General features: G+C 36.5%; 1 protein-coding gene across 1 annotated transcript in view; it reads right to left on the bottom strand.

The window, feature by feature from the left end:
- ATRX (ATRX chromatin remodeler) overlaps positions 1 to 12,652 on the bottom strand; it is a 95,146-nt gene that overhangs the window by 65,828 nt on the left and 16,666 nt on the right. Inside the window, exons 4-9 of the mRNA XM_032227783.1 lie at positions 12,393 to 12,445; positions 11,361 to 11,485; positions 9,036 to 9,155; positions 5,888 to 5,997; positions 3,848 to 3,915; positions 416 to 3,129 (exon numbers count right to left, since the gene is read on the bottom strand). Coding sequence (XP_032083674.1) covers positions 416 to 3,129; positions 3,848 to 3,915; positions 5,888 to 5,997; positions 9,036 to 9,155; positions 11,361 to 11,485; positions 12,393 to 12,445 — 3,190 coding nt within the window. The remainder of the gene's footprint in view (positions 1 to 415; positions 3,130 to 3,847; positions 3,916 to 5,887; positions 5,998 to 9,035; positions 9,156 to 11,360; positions 11,486 to 12,392; positions 12,446 to 12,652) is intronic.

The following is a 12,652-nucleotide window of genomic DNA, read 5'->3' as shown; positions in this document are numbered from 1 at the left end:
AGCATCGTTCCAAGTGAATTTTCTTACCCTTGTATTCCTCCATGCACCTAAATGTACCTACCCCGTGTACCTAAATTTCAGCTTTCAGAATGTCTAGTCAGCAATTTTAGTAGCTGACTGAAAATGCTGGAAACTTTAGATTGAAATCCAATTTTATTTTGCACAGTTCTCCTAAGGAAAAAGGGCTTTCAAAAAGCACCTGCTTAACCATTGTATTTAATTTCTTCTTTTTAACAGTCATATCAACAAGACTGGCAATTTAGCACTAATCCAAATATCATCCTGAAACTTAAATGCAAAGCACCTAAAAATGAAAATCTTCAAAAAAATTGGTAAAATTTCAAAAACGTATAGATAGATAGATATTTCTCTAAAGAAATAATAAACAAAGATTTAGATGTAATCATTTGCACACCTGAAGACTGAAAAATTCCCAGTTTTCTGTTCACCACCAAACTCTCTGTTACTGGCTTTATTTTCTGCTCATCGCTGCTTTCATCACCTGCTGAATTCAAATTTTCATTTTCAGCTTCATTTGATGAGGATGAAGTGGCAGCAGCACTGACCGATGTGTCCTTGGTTTTTTTAAATTCGCGTTTCCCTTTCTCTTTACAGGGACCTTTGCCACTTCCCTTCTTGGCTGTCCCTCTCTTTTTGTTCTTTTTCTCCTCATAGAAGTCTTCATCTGAAGAAGACAGAGACTCCCCTCTCGGTTTTTTTGAATCCCTCCTTTTAGGGTTCTTCTTCTTTTCTTTAGCTTTCTCTCCCTTTCTATTTAAATTGTCTTCCAAAGGATCACTGGCCACTTCATTTGGGGGAGACTTCTCAGCGTCTGAAACATTATCTTGGCGTTTCTTAGAAGTTCTCCCTCTTAAGTTCCTTCCTGTTTTTCCTTCAGGTGTTTTTTGGTTTTTACTGCTACTTCCAGAAGCACTGCAGCTTTCTTTTTCCGGAGGCGGCTTTTCAATTTCAGAACAGGAATCACTTTGCCTCCTTTCAGAGGTCTTTCTCCCATTTGTGCTTTTTTCTTTTTTGGCTTTCTTGATCTCATCTGAGGACTCGCCACTTTGTTCTTGCTTTGGGGACCGTCCTGCATCATCGGAAGATAAACTCCGTAGCTTCCCCTGTGGCTTGCTTTGCTTGCCTGAAGTGATGCTATTGTCTTTTCTAGTGGAAACATTCTGTCTTCCTTTCAACGCGCTTTCTTTGACATTTTGCCCCTGCTTTTCTTTCACAGGGGTCTCTTTACCAGGTGTGTCTTCCAAAGAGCTGCCTGCCTTCTCCTTGTCTGAAATTAAAAATCCACTGGTCAATTCATTTTGCTGTTTCTGGTTTGATTCTCTCATTTCTTGTTTAGGTAATTCCTCTTCTGCAGAAATGTAACTGTCTTTCTTTGGCGTTTCTTTTGCAGGTTTCTTTGTTTGCTCTGTTTTTATGATATTTTCTCTTTCCAATTCAGAATCATTATTAGAAGAATCTGAGCAGTTCTGACGTTTCTTTTTAGCAGCACCTAAATCTTTATTTGAATTACCTTTTTTAGCATCAAAATCTGAACCAGAACTAGAACTTTTCCTTTTTCGTTTTCCATTCTCCTCCTTCACCCTCTTCTTTAATGTATTTAGCGCATCTTTGGACACTTCATTGCTGCTATCAGCATCTGAAGAATTCTGGCTCATCATGGCTGCCTCTTGGAGAACAGCAGGCATTTCATCAGAATCAGAACTGTGGTCTATAGCAAGCTCTTTGTTTGACTGAGGACTGCAAACGGGGCCACTCGGAGAAGTCTCCTTGTCTTTTTTCCTTTTGGACTGTGTGGTTTTTCTGCCATACTTTTCATCATATGGTTCATTGCTATCTTCCTCAGAATTCGAAGTTAAGGTATTTATGTCTGTTGGACGCCTTAAAGGTGTAGTTTTAACTCGTGGAGACCTTCTGAGATCTTCCACCTGTGAAAGGAGATCTTTTTCTGGCATGCATTCAGAACTACAATTTTCTTTTCCATCTTCTTGGTCCTCTCCCTTTTCCAGTTTTTCATCTAGATCCTCAGGTTTCACAGGAGAAGAAGAGATGGAAACGGGTGTCAATTTTACAACCAACTCCTTCTTAACTTTGGGAGAATGTACCAACTTAGTCCCACCTTTACTATCTTTAGATTTATTAGTATTTCCTGAACCATGTTCTGTTCGGTTTGCAATACTCTGTCCACCTGCTTTCTGCACATCCATACAGGATTCAAAAATATCCTCAGGAACAGATGAGGGAACAGAAACAATTTCCATATCTGTTGCTTCAAGGTTATTAGGTTTATATTCAAGCTCTTCACTTTTGCCAGACTTTTTATCTTTACAGTTTAATTTTTTGTTGCCCGTCTGTTCTGTTACTGGCACACTTTGATCACCGGAAGGCTCACTGACTTCCGATATAATTTTAGTTTCTTTGAATTCTTTTCCTTCTGTTGTTTTCATTTCACTGTTGTTAGTTGTTTTAATTTCTGTTTCTTTCTCTTTGTTATGTTTCGGTTTGAATTTAACACCCAGAGTTTGAATCTCTAGATTCAGACCTTCCTCCAAAGCTGCATGAGTCTTTTTAATGTCATTTAACACAGACTTAAAAGCTTTCAGCTGACGTATATGTACTGTTCTGTTTATTTCAGAATTTTCACTTGCCTCCTTGAGAAACTTTATAAAACTAGCATTCATGTTAGTTGTGGTTTCAGCAAGCTTTTTTGTTTTTTTCAGCAGTACTTTTGGCACCATTAATGCTTTATAAGAATAAGTTAGAGCCCCAGAATATGGATGATCAAATTTCTTTTCTTCTCCATTACAATTCGAACTATTTTTCTTTGAAGAATATTTAAGGGAATTATCATACATTTTATTTTTATCACTGTCGACTCGGATTCTCTTCTTATTTTGCTGTAATAATTGTTCCAAATTTTCAAATACACTATCACAAGCAGTGACCAAGTCCAGCAAAGGTTCTGGTTGACAAATATAGCAATGCCATTGATTATTTTCATCCATTATAGTTGACAGCTCCTTTCGGCCTAAATTGCGCAATATACATTTTTTGCAGAATGCGTTATGGCAAAAGTCACAGCAAATTAAGTTTCCACCTTCAGCACACCATCTGAAATTAAAGTTTTAACATTTTTAAAATATGTTCTCATAAACAAATGGCAGAAGTTTTTCATTAATATACAACAGGACTGGGATACAAGGAGCTATATTATTTTTAAATGGACTATCTCCATTTTCTATCACAGGAGAACAAGCCAAATTAGCATTAATCCAGATACCCTAGGGGTAGCCAGCAATTTATGAGACTGGAAATTCAGAGTTGTTCTCAAACCATGAGTTCAATGGGACTGATGCACTTTTGTCTCACATTATAAAAACCTTGGCATCCCAAAACTTATCAACTTCCCCTCAATTGTTCTCCAGTTACTTCTGTATTTTGTTTGGACTAAATGCAAGTTAAATCATACAAATTATAGAGATAGAAGGCAAGGTGAATGAGGTGAACTATTTCTCCTATTTAAAGATCAATAGCAGTAGTAGACTTATATACCGCTTCATAGGCCTTTCAGGCCTCTCTAAGCGGTTTACAGAGAGTCAATTAACAACTTCTGTAGGAACATGTTTTTTACTAACTCTAATACATCGAATCCATATGGGCATTATTAAAAAACCTTTAATATTGTCAAAATCCTATAGGGGTGGGGGTGGTTAAATAATTAGTTGCATTATTCTCCAAAAGAAAATGAAGCAACTTCATGAACATTTTAAACAATGCAAGGTAACAGTTTATCAGGTTTAATTAAATGATGGTAATTTTATACACTTACCTACACTGTTCATCCATTCCATCTGCATCACGGCTGATGTCATCACTCATATAATATTTGAAGCAAGTCTATCAAGAAAAAGCATTTTATTTTTCAGGAAGCTTAATGAAATTGCTGGGTTATATTGCTTAGCAGCATTCTTGCTAATGCATTTTTTTAGGACACTGAGAGGTCCTTTTTTGTTTATTTCATCGTTGCAATCAAATATAAAACACAACTTTTGCTCCAAAATAATTTACAATATTATTTCTCCACTAACACTAGGCAGAACTTAGCTGAAACTGAGTCAAGCTTTATTTATGAAATGTATACACTGCTTCTTTCAAATTGGCCTCTAGATAGTTTACATCCCTATCCTGCCATACTATAAATAGTATGTATGAAAGTTATATTCCATAGACAATTTATTATTTAAAATTACATTAAATGTTTGAATTATCATTTTCTTCTAAATGTTTCTTTACTCATTTGATGCATGCTCTTTGAACATTCATAATACAGAAGACCTTGCTTAATGATTGCTTCGGGCAGCAGCTTTGTGACCAATGCCCACATTTATGACTTTCATAGTATCTCTGTGCCTCTCAGTCACATATTTGCCATTACAGTCAGTTAGTACAGTATCAAATTGTCCTATGCCTGATCCTTTTTTTCTCCCACCCCCTTGCAATCTCTCAGTGAGCTGCTTTTCTCTGCAGTGGAGCATTTCCCCAAAAAGTACAATACAAGTTACGAAGCTCAGCTCTGTGACCATCATTAGCCAGCTGGCAGCTGCTGCCTGTAACTGATAAGACTTTCTTTCCCTAAACAGCTTGAGGTTGGAGCCCCAAGCACACTGTACAAATAGCCAGCAACAGTGCATTGCTTTCAATGTTTGTTCCTACTTAATATCTTGTAATCTCTTCCTCTTCAATGATTGTAAATACAAACATTAATTCCCTTCTTGCTATTTATCCCAGTGCCATGCATCCCAAAGGTAGGGGAATGAGGAAAAAAGGCTAAAGTTTGTCCTTTAATCTGGCTTTGTTGTGAACTGAGCTCCAGAAACATTGACCACTGTTGGGGCTCATTAGCTCTTTGGCATTATATCCTTCTGACACTGTAAACCAAATGAAAGCTGAAGTAAAACTTTAAGCACAATCACAGCCATGTGATTTTCCACTTAGTGACTATGTCACTTAGCGACAAACTTACTGATCCTAATTATGGTTGATAAACAAGTATTACCTATATAGTAACATTCTCTGAAAAAAATTAAAATTAATGAAGCATATTGTGATTGGCCTATAGGTCTTGATTTTTGGTACACCCTGTATATTTAATATATAGAGTACGGGATCTCTGTGTGTATGTTTGTGTGTATTACAAAAAATGTAAGAGTATATATGTATGTTTCTGTTGCCTGTGTATGTTTGTATGAGGATAGTATCCAATAAACATTTTACAAGTCACTAGTTCTTGAACTACAGTATTGAATCTTGAATTACAATGTTCAGACTTGCCCAACTAACTTTTTAAAAAGTAGGGATACTGCAGGGAAACTAGGAAGCTATTACCTAAGAAGGTTCTGAAAAGACTTATTTGGAAGTAAAGATTTCCTTTTTATATACCATCAATTTATCTGGAATCATAATGCCCTGAGCCTCCCCACCCCCCCAATAAAAGTAATGTTCCTGATTTCTGTAGGAGAAACATGTCTAAAACATTTTCAAAACAATGAAAAATGCGCTCTCCCTTTCTGGATGCATCAGGTCTCTTTTGACCAGAGATAGAAAGAACTTCAGTAACTGCCTAGATACTGCATTAACTATTGATATTTTCTTGTTTCAAAAGTATTTTTGTCTTATTTCAAAATCCATATTTTTATGAGACAAGTTTAAAGAGATGATATTTTTTAGATCGCAGAAGACAAAAATCAGGGCATGAGTGCATACACCCTCAAAGTGGATTTTCAATAAATTTATCTCCAGTCTATTGGTACATTCATGAGAATGTCAGTCCATAGAGAGAGATAGAAAGATAATATATAAATATATATACCTTACATATAAGAACTTTCAATGTTGGATGTCTGTAGATAGAATCTTTTTGAAAATGATTCACCTGCTGACCACAAGCTGTACAGCTAACAATTCCATGAAGTCCTTCCTCTACCAGAGAGACAGACCCCAGAAGAGGGGGGGAGGGAAGGAGAAGGAGGGAGAGGGGGAAAGAGAGAGAGGGAGAGAATGTGTTAGAAGCTCTTCATTTTTTCTGTAAAATATTATTTTAGCACATTTTATCCAGTATAATTTGAAAAGAGATTCTTCATGTCAATGGCATAATTTGATACTGAATGGGGGGGTTATTATAAGACATGTAAAAAAATACTATTAAACAAATAAAGTTTTACAAGACAGAAATTATTAGCTTCCATTTGTAATTTAGTATCATAATATGAATAAGCATTTCTAAATAGATATCAACTATATATCTTTTAAATTATAATTTATAATTAATATAAATAATAAAAGGATAAGTATTATAATTTTTTATATATAAATGCCATATGACTTATAAAGACAACAGGATTAACAAGCTTTTAAGAAAGATCCCAAACTGAACAAAAATAAGTTTCAACTTCTAAATAAGAGTGTATTTCACATTTTCAAAATAATTAATATTTATTTATCGAATTTTCAAGTCTACATATAGGTTCTGCTGATTTGCCTGATTTACATTTGCATGGGAATTGTGCATCAGTCTCACAATTAGTTTTGTAATTCAAAAAACATTTCTAATTCATCAAGTCCATTCACAACTTTCTCATGTTGCAGATTCTACATGCACACAGAGCTACATTAAAAGACAATAACAAAGATTTGTGGCGGCTGGTTCTTCCTTTAAGTGGGAAGAGCAAACAATTAGTGAGCAACTATACTCAATTTGTACATCAGATATACAGGAACTGCTTCTCCAAAAAACATTTTGCACATCATTAAAATCTTCTATATGGCGTGAATAAGAAACATCAGACAACACACACTTGTTGACAGCAATTAGCACCCTAACATTCATTAAGCAGCTGATAAAATATTTCTCTTTTCTTCATAGCTTTTTTTTAACCAACACCTGATACATCACATTTACATTCTTTACAGCATTCCAGTATCGGTATCACTCATATTTACATAGTGGATATTTCAATTTTTATTTCTTTCCAATTATATACATTGCTATTCTATATATTGTATAATGATTCATATATGTACATAATATCTTTTAGTTTTAACTTGTATCAATATTCACAAATATATGTAATACCTTTCCACTTTGATATGACTCTTTAAGTCAGCGGTTCTCAACCTGTGGGCCATTTGACCCCCAAAGGGGGTAACATGGGTCGCCTAAGGCCATCCACCTCCACCGGTGTCGCCCATGCTCAGGAGCGCATCCTGAAGCGGCAGGTGCATGAAGAATGCCAGGTGGTGAAGCAGCCTCCTCCCAGCTCTGGCCGCAACCCAGACACCACCCCATCCGGTCTCCACGCCAGGGAAAGGCCGAGGTGCTGATGGATTCTTCTGGGTGGCGGATCAGCCTCGGCTCCGACGGATGTCTGAAGTGAGCGCAGTCAGTGGTGCCGCTTCAGCCCAGCCGCCTGCACAGGGGATCTAAGTTGCCCAGAGAGCAAGAGACCAATGGGGTAGTTGGCCACCCGCTTCAGCTGGCGGGACGGGCTCTCGCCCAGGCAGGCACATGCCGGGATTCAAGCTGCCTTGGGCCCGGACGCTGCCTTTGCCGCCCACACCGCCAGTCCTGTCCTGCGGGCTAAACTGAGCTCAGAGGCTTTTGGCCCCCAGGAAGGCCTGGCAGGAGAGGTCGGAGGGGAGGCCAGGCCCCACCCACCCATTCCTTCCATCTCGAGGAATTCCACTCAGGACGGAAGCACAGTTCGATGTAGCTTAAGCCTCTGTTTAAAATCCCATTTAAAGGGCAACTTCTTAATCTGTGTTAAAACAATTGTTCGCACGAATTAAGCGCTATGCACTCCCACGCCTGGTTGTAACGATTCGAAAGAAAGAAAGAAAGAAAGAAAGAAAGAAAGAAAGAAAGAAAGAAAGAAAGAAAGAAAGAAAAGGGAGGGAAGGAAGGAAGGAAGGAAGGAAGGAAGGAAGGAAAAGGGAAGGAGGGAGGAATGGAAGGAAAGAAAAGGGAAGGAGGGAGGAATGGAAAGAAAGTAAGAAAAAAAGAGAAAGAAAAGGGAGGGAGGAATGGAAGGAAAGAAAGAAAGAAAAGGGAAGGAAGGAAGAATGGTAAGAAAGAAGAAAAGGGATGGAGGAATGGACAGAAAGAAAGAAAAAGGGAAGGAGGGAGGAATGGAAAGAAAGAAAAGAGAGGGAGGTATGGTAAGAAGGAAAGAAGGAAGGAAGGAAGGAAGGAAGGAAGGAAGGAAGGAAAGAAAGAAAGAAAGAAAGAAAGAAAGAAAGAAAGAAAGAAAGAAAGAAAGAAAGAAAGAAAGAAAGAAAGAAAGAAAAAACTGGGTGGGTGGGTGGAACTGAATGTAAAAAAAGTAAACTTAATAAAGTGAAATTTATGTAAACCACTAACTACTGCTGGAGGCAGGCAGGGAGGTCATTTTATCCTGGAACATCCCAACCTGGATGATCTTCTCTCAAACCAAGATTCACAGATTAATCACTATGCTTTAATTACGTTCAATTTGTAATAATGAAAATACATCCTGCATATCAGATATTTACATTATAATTCATAACAGTAGCAAAATTACAGTTATGAAGTAGCAACAAAAATAATTTTATGGTTGGGGGTCACCACAACATGAGGAACTGTATTAAAAGGTCGCGGCATTGGGAAGGTTGAGAACCACTGCTTTAAGTGATCTTTATGTATTTCTTATAAGATTTCTTTTGGGTTTTAAACTAATGCAAAATGGAAGATGATGTATCACAAAGGTGGACAGGGACAGAATTTCCTTTAACTGGAGTTAGTTTGGAGGAACTGGATTTATATCACTGGGGTATCAGGTTGCCTGCCCTAACTCCCAAGTGCCAGTCAGCAGCACAACTACTGTAATTTTTATTAACCTATCTTGCCTATTAGGAAATCAGAAGGCACTGAAAACCAACATACGATATGCACTAAGTAATGACTAATGTGGAACATTTTAACGTAATTCATAATGCATTACCTCCTCGCTTCTTCTGAGCTTCTGGTTTTAGTTTAGAAGAATTTCTGTTCCTAAATTCAGGTCCTTTAAAGTCATCTTTGTCTTCATTAAGTACTGGCTCTGGTTGTACAACAATAGTTCCTAATAAAATCATAGTTAAAAATTACAATAAAATTTATGAAAGCAAAACTCCAACATTTAAATTTAATCATGTATTCATATAGTTATTGGGCTCTGAGGATTAACCTTTGTGATGACTCTAAAGCACTATAATTCGAAATAGTTTTTTTTTTAATCTTCAAAAGAAGTCTTCGCCAATCCTACTTTTTCAATTCTCCTGGTATTTTTATGGGGTGCCAATGTCTCATCCATTATCTGGGAATAATATCTAATTATTAATAATATCTAATTATTAATAATATCTAATTATTAACAATATATGATAATATGGTAGCATAAGCTGAAATATTCCTAACCTTTCTGCCTTTTTGTCCTGCTTTGAATGAGTTTCACTTACTTCATCTTTCATATACGTACATTCATCCCAAAGCAGGTCACAAATAGTATCAACGTATCATGGGATTAGATAATGATAAGCGTTATATATTTGTGACAAAATATTGACATTAATATATGGGTTATATAGTTCATTAATAAATGTGATAATACACAATTAACATATAGACAGAGGTACTCAAATATAGTGGAATATGCATTATACATTATCTGCAACATCCAGTGTTTCTATACTTCAGTATACCAACATTACAGTTATATTATCATTTATTTATATCTGGTCCACAGACCAAGTGACAAAATTTAAAAATACAGCACACTATTAATACATGCATTAACAGTACATATATAAAAGTGGAAACCTTATAAAGTTACCTATACAAATACACACACAATACACCAGTTTCTGTAAGCTAGGGCTATCAATAAAACTTTTGCTACTGCCTTCAAAACACCTGGGTATTATGTGAGGGTTCCAAGTAACAAACCCTAATTAATAAGAATACATCAATCCCCCACCAGGAGTGGAATGGAATGATCAGAGTCAAGAGATATATATTAACTCTGATTGCCAATGCGAGTACAGTGGGCACTTGAAAAGGATACTTGCATGATAGATTTTACTAAAGAAATTATACCAATCACTTTTTAAAAGGTATTTTAAATTCCTTTTTCAATAGTATTCAATTATCTAACCGAATGTAAGCTACATGTTCCCTCTATTAAACTCTCCCACTAAACCATTTTTTCCTATACAGATGTACTATTTAATGATTTTTACATATGGATTATCTATGCATTATCTCTCTAATAGAGGTACTTGATGATTTATCTAATTAAAATTCTTTAGCTTTAACTTCCCAAATAGCAGATTTGTAAGGGTTCCAAATAGTGTCCAAAATAAAATAAAAATCTGAGGCAAGAGATTCCTCAAAGTTCCAATTTTCAGGTCTGACAAGATTCTTTTTCAATTTATCAATTATGTGCCTTCAATTTGTTTGCTATTCTGATCATTTCTAGCCAGTTACTTTCCCTCAGGCCAACCTCCCTCACAGGCTATTGTTGTGGGAAAAATAAGTAGCAGGAGTATAGGTCAGGGGTCCCCAACTTACGGGACATGGCCCACTGCCAGGCTGTGAGCTGTGTGGAACTGGGCCACGGACGGTAGCAGCGGGAGAGTGTACATATTCCCACTTGCACAAGCAGCTATCATGGCACCATCCCCTCACCCTCCCCCGCCTGTCCACAAAGCCGGAAAGGTTGGAGACCTCTGGTATAGGTAGACTTCAACTTACAATTAATTGTTTAGCGACCATTCACAGTTACAGCAGAATCCCCCCCCCCCCCACACACACACACAAAGCTACTGATGTCTCAGTCTGAAGTTACAGATGCTGGAAGGCCTCGCTTGTCTCACTCCATCCCACCACCCCCAACTGGATCCCCACAGGCCTGGAGCCTGCATCCAACTCCGCTGGGTCCCACACCTGAAACATCCAATCACTCTTGCTTACTTAATGCTGCTTGCTTAATTGGGTCATTTTTAAAAAGTGAAATATTAGGAATATACTCTTTACTTGCGCCAAAACTTTAACGTATGTAACATTTGTATACAATTTGTTGTAATATACATTTAAATTAATAAACTTCTTATCCCCATTCTTTATCTCCTGAAATCAACTGCTGCTACTTGAACAAGAATCCATTATTTTTATCAGCAGCATCAGCATTTTCAAAATGGAAGAGATAAGAAAGAATAGAAAAGTTTATTCAGTGACTAAAGAAAATATTCTACTATTGACAGTACTTCTAAACTAACAGATTAATTACCTTTTGGCAAACTTTTCATATCAACTTCATTTTCCGAGTTTTCATTTGAAATATCTTGAGCAATGGTTTCATCTAAAGTTTGTTCATCGTCTGAGCCAACATATTTTGTTACAACTGTGGGTTTTCTGAATGAGCAGCAAAGACAAATATTCATTATGTCACACGTACATATTTAACAAAATTACAGATCTTTAAAAAAACTCCAATTTTGCACAACATTACAGCCTCAAATTATATCTTTATGCAAAGAATCTAACAGTTTATGAAGAATTTAAAAAAATCAACTAAAATAATTATAATTGATAATAATATATAATTCCACATAGTCAATCAGAATACAGCTGGAAGGGATTTTGGAGGTCTTCTAGTCCAGCCCCCTGCTCAACCAGGAGACCCTATACTATTTCAGACAAGTGATTGTCCAGTCTCTTGTTAAAAGCTTCCATTGATGAAGCACCCACAACTTCTGAGGGGCAAGCTGTTCCACTGGTTAATTGTCCTCACTGCTAGGAAGTTTCTCCTTAATTCCAGGCTGTTTCTCTCCTTGGTTAGTTTCTATCCATTGTTTCTTACCTTGACCTTTGGTGCTTTGGAAAATAAGTTGACACCCTCTTCTTTGTGGCAGCCTCTCAAATACTGAAATGCTTCTATCATGTCCCCCCAGTCCTTTTCTCTAGACTAGCCATATTCAGTTCCTGCAACTGTTCTTCACATATTTTAGTCTCCAGGCCTTTAATCATCTTAGTTGCTCTTCTTTGCACTTTTTCCAAAGTCTCAACATCTTTTTTGTAATGTGATGCAAAACTGGATGCAGTCAAATCTGTGCAACTGGATTTTATTTCTGAGAATATTTGTATTCAATGGGTAAATTAATATTATGAATTATTTTTAAAAGTGCAAGAAAATATACTTCATCAAGTGTCCCATAATATTTCTGTTAAATCACCTCTAAGCATAATTATCAATTCTTAAAGTCAATCTCCTGATTCAGAGAAGCAGGCAAATTAAAAATTTAAAAACACACCAACTAACCTTTTGGAGCGCGATGATCCTAATGATTTGGATCTTTCAGAAGAGCTACTACCCTATATATGAAAAAATGCAAATCTCTTATACAAAATGAAAATAGCATTATTCCTCTGTGTGTGTATTTCAACCCTTAAAACATCATAAAAAGTTCTGCTACAAATATATTAATTCACTACTACATAAAGGTATGCTTCAGTTACTGGCTGCGTTAAAATAACTGAACAGGCAAAAATATTTATAAATAATAAATAAATGTGTCTAAT

The sequence above is a fragment of the Thamnophis elegans genome, chromosome 12 (genome assembly GCF_009769535.1).
Source record: "Thamnophis elegans isolate rThaEle1 chromosome 12, rThaEle1.pri, whole genome shotgun sequence".
Classification (NCBI taxonomy): domain Eukaryota; kingdom Metazoa; phylum Chordata; class Lepidosauria; order Squamata; family Colubridae; genus Thamnophis; species Thamnophis elegans.
The sequence above is the reverse complement of the archived record's forward strand: the minus strand, read 5'-3'. Positions and strand labels throughout refer to the sequence as shown.